Source organism: Somniosus microcephalus, chromosome 5 (genome assembly GCF_052327205.1).
Source record: "Somniosus microcephalus isolate GS21.2 chromosome 5, FLI_Smic_1.0, whole genome shotgun sequence".
NCBI classification, from domain to species: Eukaryota; Metazoa; Chordata; class Chondrichthyes; order Squaliformes; family Somniosidae; genus Somniosus; species Somniosus microcephalus.
The window spans coordinates 60,279,766-60,302,321 of record NC_140991.1 but is presented as its reverse complement, the minus strand read 5'-3'; the positions used below and the strand labels follow the sequence as shown (position 1 = coordinate 60,302,321).

Genomic DNA, 22,556 nt, shown 5'->3' with positions numbered 1-22,556 from the left:
TCTTCAAGAGGAATCAGCACAAGAATGAAAGTAACGCTGATTACCTCACCGAATTAAGAAAGCTATCAAAGCACTGCCAATTCGGGGCAGGACTGGCAGATTCTCTTCGAGACAAATTCGTCTGCGGTCTCCTAAGTGAAGGAACACAGAAAAGGCTGCTTTCTGAGAAAGATTTGGCACTGGACAAGGCTTTCAGTATGGCTGTATCATACGAAGCAGCCGCAAGAGGAGCTGCAGAGATACAGCAAAAGACACAGGACTTCGGCACCCATGAAATGACACAGGGTTTCGAGAGATGTTATCGCTGCGGCAGATCCACCCATGACCAGAGGGACTGCTGGTTCAAGGACAAAGCATGCAGGCAATGCGGAAAGATTGGACACATTGCACGGGTATGCCGATCTGGACAAAAAAAATCCACGGACAGGAAAAAAAAATCAATAAAGAAAAGTACAGAAAGGTACAAATGATGACGGACAGTAGCTCCGAAGACCAGAAGAGCGATAGCGACTCCGGAAACAAGAGACTAAGCTGTCTCAAATTACATAATGTAATTGCCAAAGAAGATTACCAGACCATTTGGGTTACCCTCACGATAGCAGGGTCCCCAGTTAAAATGGAGCTAGATACAGGATCAGCTCTGACCGTCAGAAATCGACAGGATTACGAGCGGCTATTTCCGCATATACCTTTAAAAGACACATCCATTATCTTGAAAATATATACGGGGCAGAAAGTATACCCCAAAGGAAAAATAAGGGTGCCTGTTGTATACAACGGCAAGGAAATACAGAAGTTGTATTTATACGTTCTACAAGATGGTGGTCCACCGCTGTTGGGACGTGAATGGATCAGGAAGATACGTTTAGACTGGCACACTATTCAGGCACTGACGGTGACCAGTAAGAAAAAAAATGATGATGATGTCATACTTGAACGATTAAAAGACATCTTGGCCAACGCCAAGGAAGTGTTTCAAGAGAAACTAGGAACCTTGAAAGGCATCACCGCCTCAATAAAAGTGGAAGATGCGACAATTCCCAAGTTTTTTAAGGCAAGGCCGGTGCCATATGCAATTCGTCCAGCAGTCGAGGCAGAGCTGGAGAATTTGGAAAAGGCAGGCGTATTATCCAAGATAGATTGGAGCGAGTGGGCAACACCCATCGTCCCGGTCATGAAGAAAACGTTGAATAATGATAAATCTGAAGAACAGAGAAAAATTCGCATCTGTGGAGACTTCAAGGTGACTGTAAACCCGGTCCTTCACACAGTACAGTATCCTCTTCTGAGGATAGAAGATATTCTCGCCTCACTATCCGGAGGGAAATGTTTCACCAAAATTGACTTGGCACAAGCATATCTACAGATGGAGGTTGAGGAGGCCTCTAGAAAGTATCTCACGATAAATACACACAAAGGCCTGTACCAGTACAATCGACTGGTTTTCGGAGTAGCATCAGCTCCAGCTATCTGGCAAAGAGCTATGGAGCAAGTCCTCCAAGGGATTCCGGGGACTCAATGCTACCTAGACGACATCCTTGTAACAGGAGAAAACGACAACGAGCACCTTGCCAATTTGGAGCAGGTGCTCACTAGGCTGAGAGAACGGGGCCTACGAGCAAATTGCCCCAAGTGCGAATTTTTCCAGAAACAAATATCATATTGTGGCCACATAATTAATAAGGAAGGGTTGCATAAGTCACCTGAAAAAGTTGAAGCGGTCATAAAAGCCCCAGCACCTGAAAATGTCTCACAATTAAGGTCGTTCCTGGGATTGATAAATTACTATCATAAATTTTTACCGAACTTATCAACTCTTCTGCACCCTCTTAATGAACTGCTACAAACAGGAGTAATTTGGAAATGGAGCGAAGACTGTAAACGTGCCTTCCATAAATGCAAAGACTTAATCACGTCCAAGGAAGTTTTGGCTCATTACAACCCATCACTGCCAATCAGTCTGGCGTGCGATGCATCCCCTTATGGCGTAGGAGCGGTATTATCGCGTAGATTCCCTGATGGCTCGAACGGCCGATAGCTTTTGCGTCACGCTCATTGAACTCAGCTGAGCGTAACTATGCCCAAATCGACAGGGAAGCACTCAGCCTGGTATGGGGAGTGAAGAAATTCAACCATTACCTACACGGACAAAAATTTACCTTGTTGACTGACCATCAACCCCTCATCTCCATATTCAACCCTAAAAAGGGTGTTCCCATTATGACAGCGCAAAGGCTACAAAGGTGGTCCCTTTTTCTAGGGGCACACTAATATGACATAGAATACAAAGGATCAAAACAGCATGGGAATGCTGACGGTTTATCGCGCCTACCGTTGCCAATGGTAGAAGAGGCACCTACAGTAGACCCAGTGGAGATGTTCCACTCTACCATAGTCGAATGTCTACCAGTAACAAATTCTGCCATTGAAAGGGAAATGAGAAATGACCCGACTCTTTCACAAGTCTACGATTTAACAGTGAAGGGATGGCCAGCACATGGCGAACCACTGTTGCCAGCATTCTCGCAAAGAAGAGAACAGCTGTCAGTGTGCCGAGGAACCTTGATGTGTGGATCCAGAGTGGTGATGCCACCCAAACTCCAGGATAAAGTGCTAAAGGAGCTTCACGAGGGGCATCTGGGTGGAGTGAAAATGAAGAACCTAGCCAGAGCCTTTGTGTGGTGGCCAGGTATCGATGGAGACATCGAAGAAATGACCAAGAGCTGCCTAGGATGCCAGAAGGTCCAAAACGCTCCACCACAAGCCCCTCTACATCCATGGGAGTGGCCCTCATCTCCATGGCAAAGGGTACACATCGACTTTGCTGGTCCATTTATGGACTCAATGTTCTTAATCGCAGTTGATGCACACTCCAAGTGGCCGGAGGTAATAAAGATGTCCTCCACCACCACGGAAAAAACCACCACAGTATTAAGGACCATATTTGCCAGGAATGGGCTGCCTGAGCAGATCTGTTCTGATAATGGACCGCAATTTGTGTCCGAAGAATTCAGGAAGTTCTTAAAAAACAATGGGGTTAAGCACTACACACGTCCGCCCCATACCATCCCGCCACCAATGGATTGGCTGAAAGGTTTGTCCAGACCTTCAAGAAGGCCATAAAGGCCATGGGTAATGGAGACATAAAACTTCAGCATAAGGTAGATAACTTCTTGTTTGCATACAGGAATGCAACACATATGGTTACAAACCAAACTCCCGCCATGATGTTCTTCAATAGAAGCCTAAGATGCCGGCTGGATTTGATCAAGCCAAACATCAGAAGGGACGTGGAGAACCGGCAATTTCAAGGCATGAATGAAAGGCCAACTAGAACCTTCCAGATAGGTCAACAAGTTTTGGCCCGGGACTACCGTACCGAGAAATGGCAGCCTGGAACTATTTGCACACGACTAGGACTGCTGATGTATACCGTGGACATTGGAGAAAGCATAATAAGGCGCCATGCTGACCAGATCATAGAGTCATCCGAAAAGGGACAACCTATACCATAACTCTATACGCCTAATGATGAAGTAGAGATACCCATAGTATCTACCTCCGATCCGGTGATACTGGAACCAGATGAACCCGACACTGGCATTCAAGCCGAATCAGCCTTGCCAAAAGAACCTACTACACCACCAGAAACTACTACACCACCGAGGCGTTATCCGGACCGAGTCAGGAAGCCTCCAGAGAGACTGACTTATAATTGATTAACTGCAGCAATGTGTAGATTATTGTTCTTGTAACATGTAATTAATGATTACTTAAAATATTATGTACTGGTTGGCTAAAAGGGGAGGAATTGTAGTGTATGTGCCTTTAAGAGCCCCCTGTGTACTGTAATGCCGGTAATGGCCACTCGGGCTATATAAGCCTGTATATTGTGTTGTATCAGTTAGTTCACCTCCAGACTTTGTTCAGTAAACACCTGTGAAACCAACTCCTGCCTTCAGTGTCTCTATTAACACACGGATACAACATTTGGGGCCGAACTGCGCGTGGTAGAAGCACATGCTTGGGGGCTGCCGCCGTTGGGCTGTGGCGGTGGGGGCAGGGCCCCGCATGGCCGCGCAGTCCTGTTGCCCGGCGGAGAAAAATTTGTCGGCCTTCTTGGCCAGGTCGCGGAAATCACTAATATGAGAGTTGGCTAAAGCCGACCGTAACTGCCCTGGCAGCTGTTGTAGGAACAGTTCTCTGAAGAGGAAGCACGGCTTGTGCTTGCCCAGGAGGGTTAACATGTGGTCTATCAGTTCTGAGGGCTTGGAGTCACCAAGCCCGGGTAGAGAGGGAAGCTGGCGTGCGCGCTCAGGTTCAGTTAGTCCAAAAGTCTCTAGGAGGTGCGTTCTCAGCGTCACAAATTTGTGGTGCTCCGGGGGGTCCTCGAGCAGGCTCATGACTCTGGCTGCGGTGGAGCTGCCGAGAGCAGAGACGACGTAATAATACTTCGTGTCGTCCGTACATAATGTGGAGCGATAACAACATTGGCTATACATAGTGAATTGTGTTACTGTCCCTATGTGGTCTCCACCACAGTAACAGATTTTTCCATTCTAATGCCAATTGCTGAGTGTTTGGGGCCAGAAACACGGCAACAAATGTTTTTTCTTTGGTCATCATTTAAGGGGAAGGTAGATAAACACATGAGGAAGGAAGGAAAAGAAGGATATGTTGATGGTTAGATGACCAAGGGTGGGAGGAGGCTCGTGTGGAGCATAAAGACCGGCACAGAGTTGTTAGGCCGAATGGCTGCTTTCTGTGCTGTAATTATTGTGTAACTATCAGATCCCTGATTGAAGATGTAATATTCTAGATTCTATGTATAAATGACATTTGTTGATCTAAAGAAGAAGAACTTTATATAGTACCTTTCACGATCTAGGGCGTCCCACAGCGCTTTATGATCAATTGAAGCGTAGTCACTATTGCACTGCAGGAAACGCAACAGCCAATTTTCACACCGCAAAGTCCCACAAAGAGCAATCTGATAATGACCAGATCCGTTTTAATGATGCTGGTTGAGGGATAAACATTGGCCAGAACACCGGGAAGAACTCTCCTGTTCTTTTTTGAATAGTGCCATGAGATCTTTTACATACCCCTGAGAGGGCATGGTATGGTAGCAAAGGCAGCACCTCCGACAGTGCAGCATTCCCTCGTTACTGCACTGGCGTGTCAGCGCGGATTATGAGCTCAAGTCTCAAGAACTCACAACCTCCTGACTGAGAGGCGAGAGTGCTACCACTGAGCCACAGCTGACGCCTTAAGACAGGGGAATGTGAAGAATTAGGTTAGGTATGCTTTATCTCCACCCGTAAAGTGAGAGTATGTTTGGAAGGGAATAGTTTTGTTGCAACCCTGCACTGCTACTACCATACCTTGCACTATTAGGTTTGGTCCTTCATTTACAAAAGCCCAAATGCCAGGATGTTGCAAACTGAAGCGGATGAGTAAAATACAGAAAACATTTCAGCCGTTTTACCCCTTGTGAAGGCAACAGATTAATATCCACATTATCAGCAATATGGGTTAATGTTTGTTTTTAGTAACACATTTTTTGAGAGATTTGTTGTATAGTTTTTTTCCAGAAAATATTAAGGTAGTTTGGACAGTCCTTTGACTGGAACAGAAAACAAGAAAAGGCCAGTTGTTAAAACTCGAAGGTCCAAATCCCACAGAACTGCCTCAGTTTTATCACTGCTCCAATAGAACCGTCCCACTTACATTACACAGAGGCAACAGATCACCCAGTACATGGCCAGATTCTTGTACAAGCATCCTCTGTAGAACTGCAGGAGAGCCACCTTCATTCGCTCGCCCAGAGATTATTTTTATACATACATCAAATCTGACCAAAAATGTACAGACAGCAGGTAATCTGTAATCATTACACTACTTCTGTAAGGTGACATTAGTAACAAACCAATTTAGCAATGGAAAACAGCATTCGGTCTCAATGGAGATTTTAATGGCAGCTGTGTCGATCAGTTTATTGTACCTATATATCTTGATTAATAATTCCAATGTTAAACACCGATAAAATATACAAGCTACGTTGATATTTCTTAACAAGAGTCTCAGTGTAGAGACCGTAGGGGCTCTCACCCATGGAATTTACTTTTTTTTTACTTGCAGCCTTTGGAGAACACTAATGAGTTTCCCCCTTTTGAAATGCCTATTAAGACCTAAAAGCTGTTGTCAAAACGCAAGGCTCCGATGCCGAACAGACTGAGTCAGCAGCTCTCTACAGCTGCCTTCTGGCTAAAAAAGCAGAGAAATATTATCTGGGGAGAAATGGTACAAAAATATTTAGTGTGTTTCTGAGCGTGTGCAGTTCAGCGTTACAAATTGGTTTGTCAGACCGGAGAATACAAGGGCAAGGATAAGAACGGAGTAAAACTGAAGCTTTGTAGTATCAGCAACCGGTTTATTAACCCATGAATCTTTATGGAAAAGCTAATTAGCAGTCGTCTCTGGTGTTACATTCTGCTTCTCCTTTTATTTTTATATATATACAGTGATGGCTTCTGCAGCATGGCTTTGTCCCAGTGCAACCTGCTGTGACTGAAGCATTAGCAACATGTTCAGTGTGGAGGACCTCCTGATTTCTCATGGCTATCAACCCCCAAAGAAAAGTTCAAAAGATAAGCCCCCGTCTTCCGACGAGAACACCTACACCAGCTGCCATTGTGAAGTCAGGGAGAACAAGTCTGGCCACGGAACAGTGAATGGATACGAGACCGACACCGGGGCCTACTCTACCAGCAGGCAGGCACAAGCGGAGGGCTACTTCAGTGACAGCGAGGGCAGGGAAAGGAGTGCGAGAAGACGGACTGGTGTCAACTACAGCGCTGATGTGCAGAATCTGCCCACGTTTGCTGTAAAGGAAGCAGGGTGAGTTAACCAGCTGTTGTGAATAATAAAAAAAAGACTTTGCAGCAGATTGCTGAATGCTGTGATGTCATGCGCTGATGCTCTCCTACACGCAAGTGATGAGTGCTTTCGAGCAATTTGAGTTCATTGCGAATGTGCTCACCTGTGTTAGATTGGATCCCATTGTAATTAAGTGGAATTTATGCTTGTTTCATGAAGCACCTGATACCTGGCCAGTGACTTTCAGTGCTGTCCTCTTCCAAATCTAACTCCAATTTATTTGGAAGATTGTATGATAGCTTATCGCACAAGGGAAGCATTACAAATAACTTCAAAATCAATACAAATTTCAATTGCAAAAACAAAATGTTGGGCTCTTTATGAAATTGTGTTTGAGATAGTTCCACTGTTGGTACTGTCTAAAATTTTTATCTTAATGTAAAATTCAGCTGATCTGGCCATGACTTAGCTTTGCTAAAAAGGTTAAAGTAAATCATTAGCACAAATTGCATTGCATTAAAAATGTGCAAAGTCCCATTTTGCACCATCTTCACTCGCTGTATTGCAATAGGGGCTAAAAGTGGTCAAATAATCTTACATTGCAGAACACAATTCGATCCTGTCCAAACGGTGCGATCTTATCAGGTTCTCACTGTATTTCACAACGGTTATATCAACACCCAATAACAATGGAAAATTGTTTCAAATCAGGTTCGCTACCCTCATAGCTTCATGGATAAATTCACCAAGTGACGTACTGCTGGGCCATTCAGACCATAAGGACTAGTGTGTGATCCCTGGCCTGTGCTGTTAGCTGATTTCAACCAGGATAGCAACGATTGAGGGAGGAAGGGGGAAATCAATCAAGGTTCATGCTCATGATCGCACTCCAGTGATTCCTGCTGGAAAGTACGTGTGTGAACACTGGCTGTGACGTCCCCACATCTGAATAGCCTGCCAACACTCAAGCCTGCCTTTTCCTCTTCAGGCTTAAGTGTTGGCTGGTTTTAGACAGGCTGAGGTAGAAGTGAGCTGTTTATACTCAATTTTCCTGGGTCATCTCATTAGCATAACCTTGGGTGTCAGTTTGGAGCTAAAGAGCAGCCTAGCGATGGGGGAGGAAACCGAACATACGTAAAATTTAAAGGGATGGGGGCAATTAAAGGGGATTGTCACAATGGGGTGACAAAAATTCCAAATGCCTGTGGAAGCTTCAGAAGGCATCTTGACGCACTAACAGCCTCAGCAAAGGGCAAGCAAATAAGAATAAGATAGGCACAAATGAGAGGAAAGGAAATCCAAGGTGATGGTGTAACCCAGCACCATCAGAGAACTCCCATGTTTGATGGCTGCTCTGTAGTGGAGGCATTGCTACGTGAGGTGTTTCGAGGATGGTGTTTCCTCGGTGTCCCTCCACGGCACAATCCCCCCGGGGCGAGGAGGTGGAGGCGGTTTTGAGGCGACAGCTGATCATTACTTTGACTGGTAGCTGCAAGCACACCTACAACTGATGGCACAGATCTGCAGTTGCAGCGTGGGACATTTGTCTACGTTAAAGGCATTATAGAAATGCTGCTGTTGTTGTTGTTGTTGTCTCTCTGCTAACCCCGACCCCCAGAAGACAGTTCATTGTCGGGTAAGTGTGCCAGGGCCTGCTGACCTGTTTGCCGGCAGGTTGGCAAGTACAGCACATCAGGATACATTAGCTATTTGGCACAATGGGTAAATTCACCAAGTGGTCTACTGCTGGGTTTGCTATCCGCAGTGTCCTGGAGGTTAAGCTTTAATTCCTGGAGACAGCCGGACAATCCTGGAGTGTCGGCAATCCTACCTCCCATTATAACTTCCCATGTCCACACTTCTAATGGAAAATGCACTGTGGTGCCTCAGTTTTGCATTTCCCACTTCCTCAGCCGGCATTCCCGGGAGAAAATCCCATGCTCCAACCAGCTCTACAGCCCCGATGTTCTCACCCCGCTCGCAATGAGAACGGGGTGTGCGGGGAAGTAAACTCAATTGCAGCGACCTGCTCGCCTGATCTTTGCTGTCTGTGTGCCATTTTAACAGGCGCATTCTGGCCAACCAGTGAGGTCCTTGCACCAGTCAGGCGAGGGCCTCATTGAAATTCATGATGATGATGTCATTCAGACTCTGACTATAATTTAACTGTTGACAGCTGTGCCAGCGGCCAGTGCCTTCCTCGCCAGGGGCACTGGGCGCAAAGGACCAGCAGGCCCAGAAGTGGGCCGAAAAGGTAGGTAATTTTACCTGACAGCCAGTGACGTCATGGAGCACGGGGAGATCGCTAGTGCGGTGAGAGATTTAAAGGGCAAAGTTCTCCCGGGCTAGCAGCAGTGCCCGGGATATTCGTTCCCCATTTCGGAAGACCTCAAGACAATCTGGGAAGGTTGGCAGCCCTAGGTAGTGGAAAACTTGAACCCTCTCTCCCAGAAGGCTGCGGATGCTGGGTCAATTTACATTTTCAAGCCTGAGGTGGGTAAATTTTTGTTAGGTGAAGGTATCGAGATGTGGAGCAAAGATGGGTAAATAGAGTTGAGGTAGAAAAGAATGGCTAAATGGCCTACTCCTACATTCCTGTGTTCCCATTTCAGCCTTTATCCCACTCTGCCTAGTTTTGCAATCTTGGTGTAGTGGTTTCCTCCTTGGTGGCAGGGATCTCCCCGAGAGCCCACCTTGCATAACTAATGACCCCCGACCCATAAAGGTGGGTCAGAGCCACGCTGGGTTTAGCAAGTGGGTGAAAGTCCCAACCTGACCTATCAAAATATTCTGAGCCAGTCCAAGGGAAAATGCAGTCCTGGATCTTCACGTTCTGTGTGGAGTGCAATGGGAGATCAATAAGTTTTGGCACAAAGCTAACTGTACCAAGCAATAGCTGCCATATGCTTTCTACATGCCTGTTGATATCTGGGTCCAAATTAACAAGGTCAAATTGGCATAAAGGGACAAAAGAACAACATATTCTATTTCTTTTCCATCTCTTAATTCCTAAAAAGTTTTAATTACGTCCCCACCCCATGTCAGATGCTATTCAGTGAGCGAGAGGGCAGACTACCAGATTGCTAGAAGCCCTCGACTAATGCAGCTCTTGATCCAATCCTTACGAGGTATATGAGAGTGGCCTGGGCTGATTCATGCTCCATATTTGTATTTTTCGGGCCCTCACTCTCCGTAAGAAAGTGACTTGCTCAAACCACTTGTGGCTCCCCTTCTCCTACACTGCGCTGCCAGGATAGATAACTCTCCATGTCAAGAGTCAGTTGCATAAAATGCATCTTTCCACCCTATAGCACCACACATTGGCTCCCGTAGACAAATGATGCTGTTAAAAATTGCTCCGCAGAATAGAGACAGCTGACTGTAGCCAGCAGACACGCTGTGCTTTAATGCTATCTTTCCCTCAGTTTCAGATGTTACGGTATCACGTTGTGGGAATAGGAATCAGGCCAGGACACTGTGATATTTCTCACACTTTTCAGTGCTCCAGGATGTTTTTACATATTTTACATTTATTTATCATATTCGGGTGATCGTCAAGGCGAGAGAGAAGTTTCAAAAAAATTACAGTTTCTTTTTGATATTACCAAGTGTGTTAACCCAAGATATGCCTGGCTGTATTTGTACTTTTTTTTACATTTTGTGATTGTCATCTGCTATCAAATATTGATATTTATATTTATGTACAGCAGCTGTCACACCAATAATACAATTACTGCAAAATACAAAGTAAAGTATCTGGCAATAGAATAATAGATGCTTGTTAAGGTGCAGACTTAGGCTGCTAATTCAATAGAGGGTTGTAATGTCATTCTAAAGCACAAGTGCTAAGGTCTTCTGGTTTAGAAGTGTAAGCAGAACCCTTGGATCGAATTACAGAAGGCAACTAGCCCCAGTATCTCATCTTCTTAATGTAATATTTTGCAATAGGATTTCTTGGTGCTTCATTCAGTGATCGCACAGAACACCTTGAATGTGCATGTAACTGCTGTGAGAAGCAGTACAGCTGTCACCTATATGTGGGCTTGCATCATCAATTTACAAAATTATATGTTTCTATCAAAATATTCTTTGTGTCCATTGTCACTGACTCTTTTTGTCATTTGTAGTACCTGTATATTTGTTTTCTAGATTTGTCAGGTTTTATTTACTTGCAGTATTAGAGCTGGTTGATACAGCACCAATTAAAGCTAATGTTAGCTTGGGGTAAACAACCAGTATTTGGAACCTTGTCTTGCCATTTGATAAAAATGGCCTGTAAATGCAATGCTGTCAAGTGCATGGAGAGACCTCCATATCTAGATCTAGCCTTCAGTATCTAAGGATTACTGAGAGCTGGGCTTGTTAAACCATCAGCACCATCACAGACCAAAGACTGATGTTAACCTGTCTTGTCACCATCATTGTCAACTTAACAAGACTATAGCTCGTAAATTCACTATTCAGTATGTGAATATTAACTAACTCTGCCTGAAACTTAAATGTGGAGTTTGTGATATTGTTCAGAACAGCAAAACCTAACCATTATCACCTACGAGCTATCTCTGATTTCTCTGAGCAAGGCTATCAATTCGGTACTAATTTGTACTGAATTGTTGTGCTTTAGGCCCATCGCCAATAGCAACTGTATTAACATTGCCTGAATTCATTTCATTTCGAGAGCTGAAAGGAGTGTATGATAACCCACTAATGGTCTGACACTCATCTCTTCTGCATGTAATGTGAGTGTACAAATTTAGTACTGCTTTATATAAATCTATACACAACATTAATATATGTATATTTTTTATTCATTCACAGGATGTGGGCATCACTGGCAAGGCCAGCATTTATTGCCCATCCCTAATTGCCCTTGAGAAGGTGGTGGTGAGCCGCCTTCTTGAACCTCTGCAGTCCTTGTGGTGAAGGTACTCCCACAGTGCTGTTAGGGAGGGAGTTCCATGATTTTGACCCAGCAACGATGAAGGAATGGCGATATACTTCCAAGTCAGGATGGTTTGTAACTTGGAGGGGAACTTGGAGGTGGTGGTGTTCTCATGCGCCTGCTGCCCTTGTCCTTCTAGGTGGTAGAGGTCACGGGTTTGGGAGGTGCTGCCGAAGAAGCCTTGGTGAGTTGCTGCAGTGCATCTTGTAGATGGTACACACTGCAGCCACGGTGCGCCAGTGGTGCAGGGAGTGAATGTTTAAGGTGGTGGATGGGGTGCCAATCAAGCAGCCTACTTTGTCCTGGATGGTGTCGAGTTTCTTGAGTGTTGTTGAAGCTGCACTCATCCAGGCAAGTGGAGAGTATTCCATCACACTCCTAACTTGTGCCTTGTAGATGGTGGAAAGGCTTTGGGGAGTCAGGAGGTGAGACACTCGCCGCAGAATACCTAGCCTTTGACCTGCTCTTGTTGCGGTCCAGTTTTATGCAGCTGGTCCAGTTAAGTTTCTGGTCAATGGGGACCTCCAGGATGTTGATGGTGGGGGATTCAGCGATGGTAATGCCGTTGAATGTCAAGGGGCGGTGGTTAGACTCTCACTTGTTGGAGATAGTCATTGCCTGGCATTTGTGTGGCGTGAATGTTAATTGCCACTTATCAGCCCAAGCCTGAATGTCATCCAGGTCTTGCTGCATGAGGGCATGGACAGCCTCATTATTTGAAGAGTTGCGAATGGAACTAAACACTGATTGGGGAGTAATTGGCCGGATTGTATTTGTCCTGCTTTTTGTGGACAGGACATACCTGGGCAGTTTTCCACATTGTCGGGTAGATGCCAGTGTTGTAGCTGTACTGGAACAGATTGGCTAGAGGCGTGGCAAGTTCTGGAGCACAAGTCTTCAGCACAACAGCCGGGATGCTGTCAGGGCCCATAGCCTTTGCTGTATCCAGTGCGCTCAGCCGTTTCTTGATAACGCATGGAGTGAATCGAATTGGCTGAAGACTGGCTTCTGTGATGGTGGGGAGGGAGGAGGCCAATATGGATCATCCACTCAGCTCTTCTGGCTGAAGATGGTTGCAAACGCTTCATCCTTGTCTTCTGCACTCGCGTGCTGGGCTCCGCCATCATTGAGGATGGGGATATTCATGGAGCCTCCTCCTCCCATTAGTTGTTTAATTGTCCAACACCATTCACGACTGGATGTGGCAGGACTGCAGAGCTTTGATCTGATCCGTTGATTGTGAGATCGCTTAGCCCTGTCTATAGCATGCTGCTTCCGCTGTTTAGCATGCATGTAGTCCTGTATTGCAGCTTCCCCAGGTTGGCGCCTTGTTTTTTGGTACGCTGCTCCTGGCATGCTCTTCTGCACTCATTGTTGAACCAGGGTTGGTCCTCTGGCTTGATGGTAGAGTGAAGAATATGCCGGGCAATGAGGTTACAGATTGTGGTGGAATACAATTCTGCTGCTGCTGATGGCCCACAGCGCCTCATGGATGCCCAGTTTTGAGCTGCTAGATCTGTTCTGAATCTATCCCATTTAGCACGGTGGTAGTGCCACACAACACAATGGAGGGTGTCCTCAGTGTGAAGATGGGATTTTGTCTCCACCAGGATTGTGCGATGGTCACTGCTACCAATGCTGTCATGGACAGATGCATCTGCGGCAGGTAGCTTGGTGAGGATGAGGTCAAGTAGGTTTTTCCCTCGTGTTGGTTCTCTCACCACCTGTCGCAGGCCCAGACTGGAAACGATGTCCTTCAGGACTCGGCCAGCTCGGTCAGTAGTGGTGCTACCGAGCCACTCTTGGTGATGGACATTGAAGTCCCCCCACCCAGAGTACATTTTGTGCCCTTGCTACTCTCAGTGCTTCTTCGAGGTGGTGTTCAACATGGAGGAGCACTGATTCATCAGCTGAGGGAGGGCAGTAGGTGATAATCAGCAGGAGCTATAATAGTGTTACTCATTCCTGTGGATACTATGCAAGTGATATGATCCAAAAGCTGAAATAAATATATTTATGGGCTCAGACTCTGTGCTGCACAAGCAGCGTGCACACCAACTGGGAAGCCCGAGGCCCACCTGAAATTGGACCTCATTAACATTTTATGTGCGAGCGGCTGGCGCCGGTCACGTCTCCACAGACAGCTGGCACATTGAAGATGACAAATGCTGGGCTACCTGCCCTGCTGGCAGCGGCCTAAAGGTATGTCCAGGGGGTTATGGACCGGGAGATACCGCAATCATGACAGCTGTGGAGTTGGTGGGTGTGAGGGGGTGGGGGGGGTGCGGGGTACTCCTACTCCACCTGGCTCCACAGGAAGGGGATTTTCAACATTTTATTTAAAAGCATCTTGCCTTAAATTGGCGACCGCAACACTTGTTGAAGAATCCCGAGCGGGGCAGGCCGCGTGCCTGCTGCGTTCTGCCATGTGTCCACTATAGAAAGGTTATTAAAGCCATAGGGAACGTACAGCATAGATGCACCAGGATGATACCAGGAATGGGCAACTATAGTTGTGAGGAGAGACTTGAGATACTGGGACGATTTCCACTGGAGGAGAGAATTTATGAAGGCTTTTGATGGTGTTTATAGGGAAAGACTATTTCCCCTGGCTACGGAGTTGGTAATGAAGGTGGTGATTACATCATAATTAAGATAGTAAGGAGAGAGTTTGGGAGAAATTTATTTATGCAGAGGGTTGTTGGAGCATGGAAGGCTTTGTCACAGGGGATCGTTGTGATAGAGACCATTGTTTCTTTTAAGGGAAGATAAATATTTGAAGCAGAGGAAGATACAAGGCTATTGGGAGAGAGCTGGGCGGTGGGATTAATTTTGGATTGCTCTAGGAAAGAGCCGGCACAGACACGATGGGCTGAATGACCTTCTGTGCTGTAAACATCTCTTCTATGACCTTATTGTATCCAATTCTGAGAATCCCATTACAATAAGGATAAGGGTACAGTGAACGATACAAGCAACAAAAGGTAATTGTTATAAAGAGAGGCTTGAATTATTGAGGTTAATTCCACTGGAACATGGAAGAACAGATCAAAATTATGAAAGATTTTGAGAAGGTAAATAATGAAAGATTATTTCTCCTGATTGATGAATTAGTAACAAGGTCATGAACGAAAGGTCATAGAAGAAAGAAGGAGAAAGCTAGAGGAATATCTTTTCACACATGGAATGCTTTATTACAAGTGGCTATTGGGGCAGAGACTCAAACATAATTTCAAAAGGATTTGGATAAGTATTTGAAAAGGAAAAATGTAAAGGAATACAAGGAAAGGGGGCAGGGAAATGGAATTGGAATAGACAGCTCCAGTTGAACAGTTAGCACTGGCACAGATGCAATGGGGCTGAATTGCCTAACTCTGCACTGAAATTGCCATAATTCTACACACCAGACCTTACATCTACACAGCAGAGACCAGAATGTTATTAATGGCAACTAGGCTCTGGTTATATTGGTGTTTGATCCCCAGTGATGTCTCACGATTGGCAATAGCTTTGTGTTTGATCCCTACCAGTCTAGTGGCAAGAGGGTGAGTCCATACTCCAACCGTCTAATGGTGGTCATAGCTTCCTTTTCTCTCACAGTCCAGGTGGAGTAGAGGGTGGGGTGTAAACTTCTGAATCTTTCCACACTGGCAGGAATGGAGATTCCGGAGTGTTCTCTGACAAACTAGAGATATTTGATAGGGCAGAAAGAGAGAAACTTGTTCCTGTGGTTGGGGGAGTCCAGAACAAGGGGGCATAACCTTAAAATTAGAGCTAGTTCCTGACATCAGGGTGATGTCAGGAAGCACTTCTTCACACAAAGGGTAGTGGAAATCTGGAAAACTCTCCCCAAAAACCTGTTGAGGCTGGCTCAAGGAAAATGTCACAACTGAGATTGATAGATCTTTGTTAGGTAAGGGTATTAAGGGATATGGAACCAAGGTGGGTAAACAAGTTAAGATGCAGATAATCCATGATCTAATTGCCCGAGGAGCTGAATGGGCTACCCCTGTTCCTATTTGTTAAACTATGTATCTGGGTTATTGGCATCCATCATCAGCCTTAATTCTTTGGACACCAACATATCTAGGCCATCAGAACTGGGAAGAGACTCAAAGATTCATCTGTGATATGTAGTTCACTTCCATCAATCCTGCTTCATCCTCCCAGCAGAAGCATGAGCTGCAATAATTCTCAATGGGAAAACTACCAGCAGAGCAATACCAGGTACACAAAATGTAGTGGCAGAAATATTGTTTCTGCGCGGGAGGGGGGTGAGGAATAGTTATGGGTTGTTTGCGGTGGACTATCCTGATCAGGAGACTAGGGTCATTCCCTGTCCGTTGGGGGAAAAAGCACAGAGATCTTGTACCTTCTAGTGATTTTTTAAGTGATGAGAAAAGCTGCATGAGCTCGTCGCAGTTTTATTGATATTAGTAGCTGCTAAAACTGTGCTACAAACAGATTGGGAAATGAGAGCTAAGCAGAGAACGGCTCAGCTGAAGTGCATTGTTTTCTCACCCTCGAGCGTTCATTACTACAGCTGACAACAGGCAACACTTCAGCCTTTGCAACATCAAACCTCCAACGATCACCAATTCTACCTGGTCACCACGTTGCTTGCATTTTACTGAAATTTATTTACTTTTTACATCTAAAGAAACAAACATTTTCTTATCCTGTTTCATTCTTTTTGCTAAAATCATAGAATTTTACAGTACAGAAGGAGGCCATTCGGCCCATCATGCCTGTGCTGGCTCTTTGAAAGAGCTGTCCAATTAATCCCACTCCTCTGCTCTTTCCCCATAGACCTGCGATTTGTTTTTTCTTCAAGTATTTATCTAATTCCCTTTTGAAAGTTACTATTGAAGCTACTTCCACCATCCTTTCAGGCAGTGCATTCCAGATCATAACAACTCACTGTGTAAAAAAATTCTCCTCGTCTCACCGCTGGTTCTTTTGCCAATTACTTTAAACCTGTGTCCTCTGGTTACTGACACTTCTCCATTTCCTTTATATTTCTCAAAGAGTAAGAGGTTGGTTTTCCTTCCCCCCAAACCTCCCCCTCCGCCCTCCACCTGGCTGCCAGACAGGCAAAGCACACCCAAAGGGCTGGATTTTTCCAATTGCGGTGGGTCCGTGGCGGACGACGTCCATGGTGTGTGGGGACCTCGCATCTGCCTCGATCCCGGCCTCCAACAAGAATTTCCGTTGATAGGGTTTGTTAAGCCCGCGAGGTTCCCGGCAATTAATAGGAAGCGGATCTGATGATGCATCATCAGCTGGTTTCCTCAAAGGGACCATGTCCACAATCATTTTGACAGTTGTGCTTTCAGTGTCCTGCAGCATTGAGGTGCTGCAAACACTGACAAGCACTGCACAAAGGTGCACGGCTGCACCCAGGCTCTCCCATGACTCCTTCCATATGCTTATGAAGGGAGCCACAGCACGCAGGGAGGTCCTCTTCCCTTCCAATGGGCACAAGACACCTCCCCAATAGACCAATGCAGCCTGGTTGCACATTGCACAGGAGGGCACAAGCAGGGATGTCGTCAGGAGAACCTGGGTGCAGTGGCGCAAACCTTTCAACGATCTCAGTAGATCACAAAACGTTACTGCAAAGCCACACTCAACCTCATCCTGCTGGCACTCATCACATCCCCATCACTCTGCCTTCCCTACCCTACTCCTGCACATCTTTACTCACACCAATTTACCTTGCACCTCCACCCATCCCTCGCTATCAACATTATCACTTCCCCATCTCACGAGCCACCCCTCACACTCACCCTCATCCTAGTCCAATCATACCAACTAGCAACACACAAGGGTAGGCACTTGGGTGTTTTAGCCAATGTTCATGTAAACTTTCTGTTAATGTATTGTCAAACATTGAAATCTCTATTTTTAATACTTTGCCTTCTTGGACAGATCTGTATGCACCTTTGGAAGTGGCTTAGTGCGTTGCAATGAATGGTGAGACATAACGGTAACCCCCCCCCCAAATGGTGATTAGTGTGAAAGGAATGGCTTGGCATTGTAGGGATGCTTTATGGTGTTGGTGTGATGCCAACCTGGCGTATCATGTGGCAGCCAGGGTGTGCAGCGTCAAGTGAAGTAAAACTGATCATGGTGAGGCCATCCCTGGCATCCTGGGCAGCAATGTAGTCGGGTGCTGATGCCCTGTGTCCTGTGCAGCATCAGGTGATTGTGGGGAAAGTTGTTGCTGTTGTTGGTGCTGCTGGTGTGCCCGGTGATGTTAGTGTTGGGGCTGATCGTGGTGGGATTCTGAGGACCAAGGTGAGATTTTTTCAAGGGCACCGATGCTGATGGAATAGATGGCAGGTGAGGTTGAGCTGACAGAAGCGATCTGTCAATGTTGAGATAGGTTGCTCCACGGAGGTGACACTGGATGGAGAGTTTGCTCCAAACACTTCAAACCTCCATAAAGATGAAAAGTGTATTCCAAATCCTGAAGGCTCCAGCTTCTAAGATTGGAAATTGAACAATTGTGAAATGGTAGCTTTATACCACTTTTGCAACTGTCAACTATTCACAGCAATGGAGAGTCATAGAGAATCTGACACACTTACCTGACGTGATCCTCGAGCGCCGGGAACCTCGTAAAAAACATCGAAAAATCGTTAGGACCTGGTAAAATACTGCTTAAACAACTTTAAGCAGCTTCTTAAGTATCTCAATTGCCTGACCAGCTGCTTAGTGCCGGTCTGCAAACCATAGGCAGAGCCGGCACTTGGAAAATTAACAAGGAGGTGGGTTCAGAGCAGACTGTCAATCACTGTCATTTTGACAGCGGACCCGCCTCCGAACCAGCCCTCTGAGCGTCGGCAAAATTCAGCCCAAAGTGTGTTCCGCCTGCAATAATCTGAACCCACCCCTGTTTCTGGGTTCAGATCATTAAAACGTGCCAGATTCTCCCCAGCTCAAGTCTGCCCTTGAGAGTCCTGCACCAGCCAGAAGGCCTTCAGCATTCACAGGGGCAGGTCTGGAAGAAAACGACTTACCTTGGCTCCTGTTATTTTTATCCGCTGGACAAAGGACCTAAGGACCACTCTTATGCGTGCCCCTCAAAATAGACACCTTTCCAGTGTAAGAGAAATTGAGGCCGGGGAGGCGGGAATGCTCATCCTACATCATCACCACGGCAGCCCCTCTGCCTGTGCCTATTACCGATGCTGGCATTCCATGACTTCCTTAGGGGCGGGAGCTTTGAAAATCCCAGGGCAACGTAAAGAGGGCAGAGACCCAGTATCACTGATCTCTACCCCTGTTTCCTGTGCTTTGCACCTGTGAAATAAGCATTTCTGGGGACAACGCACAGGAATATTGGCCCCTGTGTCTTTTGGGCTCTCCCAGTTTATTGGTAACCACATTGCATTATCTGATGCTGAGCCATATTCACCAGGAAGTGCTGGGTACAATCCCTGGAATGAGGTGGGTTGGCTGATCAGAGTCTTAACAGCCATAGAAATGCTGCTCTTAACCTTGGTGAGTGTGTGTGTGTGCTGAGTTACCACAGGGGATGGGGCAGGGAAAGCTGTGGCAATGGAGTATAAATTTATTGCAAGGGGGATGGAGTATAAAAGTAGTGAAGTCTAACTACAACTGTGATAAGACCACACCTGAAGTACTGCTTGCAGTTTTGGCCTCCTTATTTAAGGAGGTGTAGGAATAGGTGTATTCCTAACAAATAACGGAGCTTGACTCGGAAGAACAACAAACAGGATTTTAATGTTGAATTAGATGAAGTACAGCAAACAACGTAGAACGATGCAGGAGAGTCGTGGAACAGGTCTTTCCCCAGTGGGGACGCCACGAGGACTGACTCGGCAGTCCCGTGGATTGTGTGATGACGTCATCGCGTTTTCCCGTGCTTGGGCAGTCACGTGAATGGCGCAATGGCGTCATCGCGTTAGGTCGCATTCTTAAAGGGGCAATGCCCCGTACAGGTAAACTATATATATACATCGTTAAGTTAAAGGGAATTATGTATAATAAGTAAGGGACACTCGGTGGTACCGCTACATGCGCCCCCCCAGAATTCGCTTTAATGAACGACAAAAGATGAGGTGGTCTGACGAGCCTGTCTGAACGACTCCTGCAGTCTCGAGACGGAGACTGCTGGGTGGCTGGCGGTCCGGTGGGCGATCGTGCTTGGCCTGCCGTAACGACGATGGATGTCCGAAGGTCTCGGCGGTCGTGCTGTCTGGACTTGGCGGGCGAGGTCGAAAGGTGCTGGTCGTGAGCGGATCCTTGCGTGCGTCGTGGCGAATAATACGTATCCAGCTGTGTGAAGGACCGTGGCGTCATGGCGAATAAAACGTATTCAGCCATGCGAAGGACCGTGGAGACGTGTGACCTCTGCAGCCCGTGGTTCGAAGCGGGCGCCGGGGCGAAACAGCTGCCCGCGCCATAGTGACTGGCAGGTTGGACAGACGCGGACCATGGCTCCGTCATTGTTGGAAGAAGGTCCTCAGCCTGACGAAATCTACAGGAACGCCGAACGGGCGATCCAGGAGGAAATAACGTGGGTCCTGGCAGGTCGGTGAACTCGCCGACAGGCGAGCGAACTCTTCGGCAGTCGGGAACGCACGGAACAGTGCGTGCCGTAGTGCTACTACGGTAACACAGAAGTGAGTGAACCGTTGCTGCGTTGATCAGTGATTGGTGATGACAGCAACTTTCACGTGGCCGATCGCGGCCGTGGGATGCCCGTTGGACCCGTCCTCGATGTTTGCAGCGTCAGTAGATGTTTGCGTTTGTTGAGGGGAACACTGTAGAGAGGGCGGCAACGCTTCTAGATGTTGGTTATGGGGAAAAACTGCCGGGAGGGCGGCAACGCTTCTAGTTATTGTTGATTGAGAGGGAAAACTGCCGGGAGGGCGGCAACGCTTCTAGTTGTTGGTTATGGGGAAAAACTGCCGGGAGGGCGGCAACGCTTCTGGTTATTGTTGATTTAGAGGGAAAACTGCTGGGAGGGCGGCAACGCTTCTAGTTATTGTTGATTTAGAGGGAAAACTGCCGGGAGGGCGGCAACGCTTCGCTTTCGCGCCGAAAAGCGTGGTAGAAAACACAACCAGCAGGCTGACGGGCTGGTGCGTCGTCGGCGGGGAATGAGTCTTCGTGTTTCACGAGGGATGGGTCCTCGTGGTTTGCGAGGGATGGGTCCTCGTGGTTCGTGAGGGATGGGTCCTCATGGGTCGCGAGGAGTGCGTCCTCGTGGTTCGTGAGGGGTGAGTCCTCATGGCATCTCCGCGGGGGCACGCTCCGATCTTGTGGGCCCGAAAACCCGCGGAACCCACGCTTGGAGGGATGCATACTTGCTGTTGCGTTGGGAGAAGTCGTGGAGGCGGACGATCCGTAAGGTGGTAGAGCTGACGAATACGGAGACCTCATTGGTCTGCGCCGCATCGATGTTCTTGGTGAACGGGGCTTCTACCTGAAGAAAGCACGAGGGCGGTTGCTGCACCCTGAATTGCGGTAGCGACAGCAAAATGGCTGATGCTTCCATGGCGTGCTTCTTTTTTGAAAATTGTTCACAAAAATCGGGGTCCGGCTGCGTTACGTTCGTGAAAAACGGGATCACCTCCAGGCTGCGCTTCCTTTGCGAATACGTTCGCAAAGACGGGGTCGCCATACGTCATTGGTCAGCAATTGTAGGAATTGGTGTTCGTCGGTTGTTGCTTGTCGGATGTTGTTCGCCGTGCTCTTCCTCTGTGAAATCATTCACAGAGACGGGGTTCAGGCTGTGCGCTTCGTCCATGAAAAACGTTCACGGAGACGGGGTCACCAATGTAGGTTTTGATGAATTCCCGTCCTCACGTCGTTGGGTCACCAATGTAGGAATAGGTGTATTCCTAACAAATAACGGAGCTTGACTCGGAAGAACAACAAACAGGATTTTAATGTTGAATTAGATGAAGTACAGCAAACAACGTAGAACGATGCAGGAGAGTCGTGGAACAGGTCTTTCCCCAGTGGGGACGCCACGAGGACTGACTCGGCAGTCCCGTGGATTGCGTGATGACGTCATCGCGTTTTCCTGTGCTTGGGCAGTCACATGAATGGCGCGATGACGTCATCGCGTTAGGTCGCGTTCTTAAAGGGGCAACGCCCCGTACAGGTAAACTATATATATATATACATCGTTAAGTTAAAGGGAATTATGTATAATAAGTAAGGGACACTCGGTGGTACTGCTACAGAGGGATATATTTGCATTGGAGGCAGTTCAGAGAAGGTTCACTAGGTTAATTCCTGAGATGACGTGGTTGTTTTAAGGTTGAGCAGGTTGGGCCTATACTTATTGGAGTTTAGAAGAATGAGAGGTGATCTTATTGAAACATATAAGATTCTGAGGGGGCTCGACAGGGTAGATGCAGAGAGGATATTTCCCCTCGTGGGGGAATCTAGAACGAGGGGGCATAGTTTCAGAATAAGGGGTCACTCATTTAAGACGGAGACGAGGAGGAATTTCTTCTTTCAGAGGTTCGTGAATCTTTGGAATTCTCTGCCACAGAGTGGTGTGGGGGCTGGGTCATTGAATATATTCAAGGCTGAGATTGACAGATTTTTGAACGATAAGGGAGTGAAGAGTTCTGGGGAGCGGAGTTGAGGCCAAGACCAGATCAGCCATGATCTTATTGAATGGCCGAGCAGGCTCGAGGGGCCAAATGGCCTACTCCTGCTCCTACTTCTTATGTTCATATGTTCT

At 46.9% G+C, this 22,556-nt stretch overlaps 1 protein-coding gene across 3 annotated transcripts in view; it reads left to right on the top strand.

The window, feature by feature from the left end:
• jcada (junctional cadherin 5 associated a) overlaps nucleotides 1–22,556 on the top strand; it is a 280,161-nt gene that overhangs the window by 162,798 nt on the left and 94,807 nt on the right. For all 3 annotated transcript variants that reach the window (XM_085987674.1, XM_085987671.1, XM_085987672.1), the window contains exon 3: nucleotides 6,525–6,900. In XM_085987674.1, coding sequence (XP_085843800.1) covers nucleotides 6,587–6,900 — 314 coding nt within the window. In that variant the 5' untranslated portion in view covers nucleotides 6,525–6,586. The remainder of the gene's footprint in view (nucleotides 1–6,524; nucleotides 6,901–22,556) is intronic.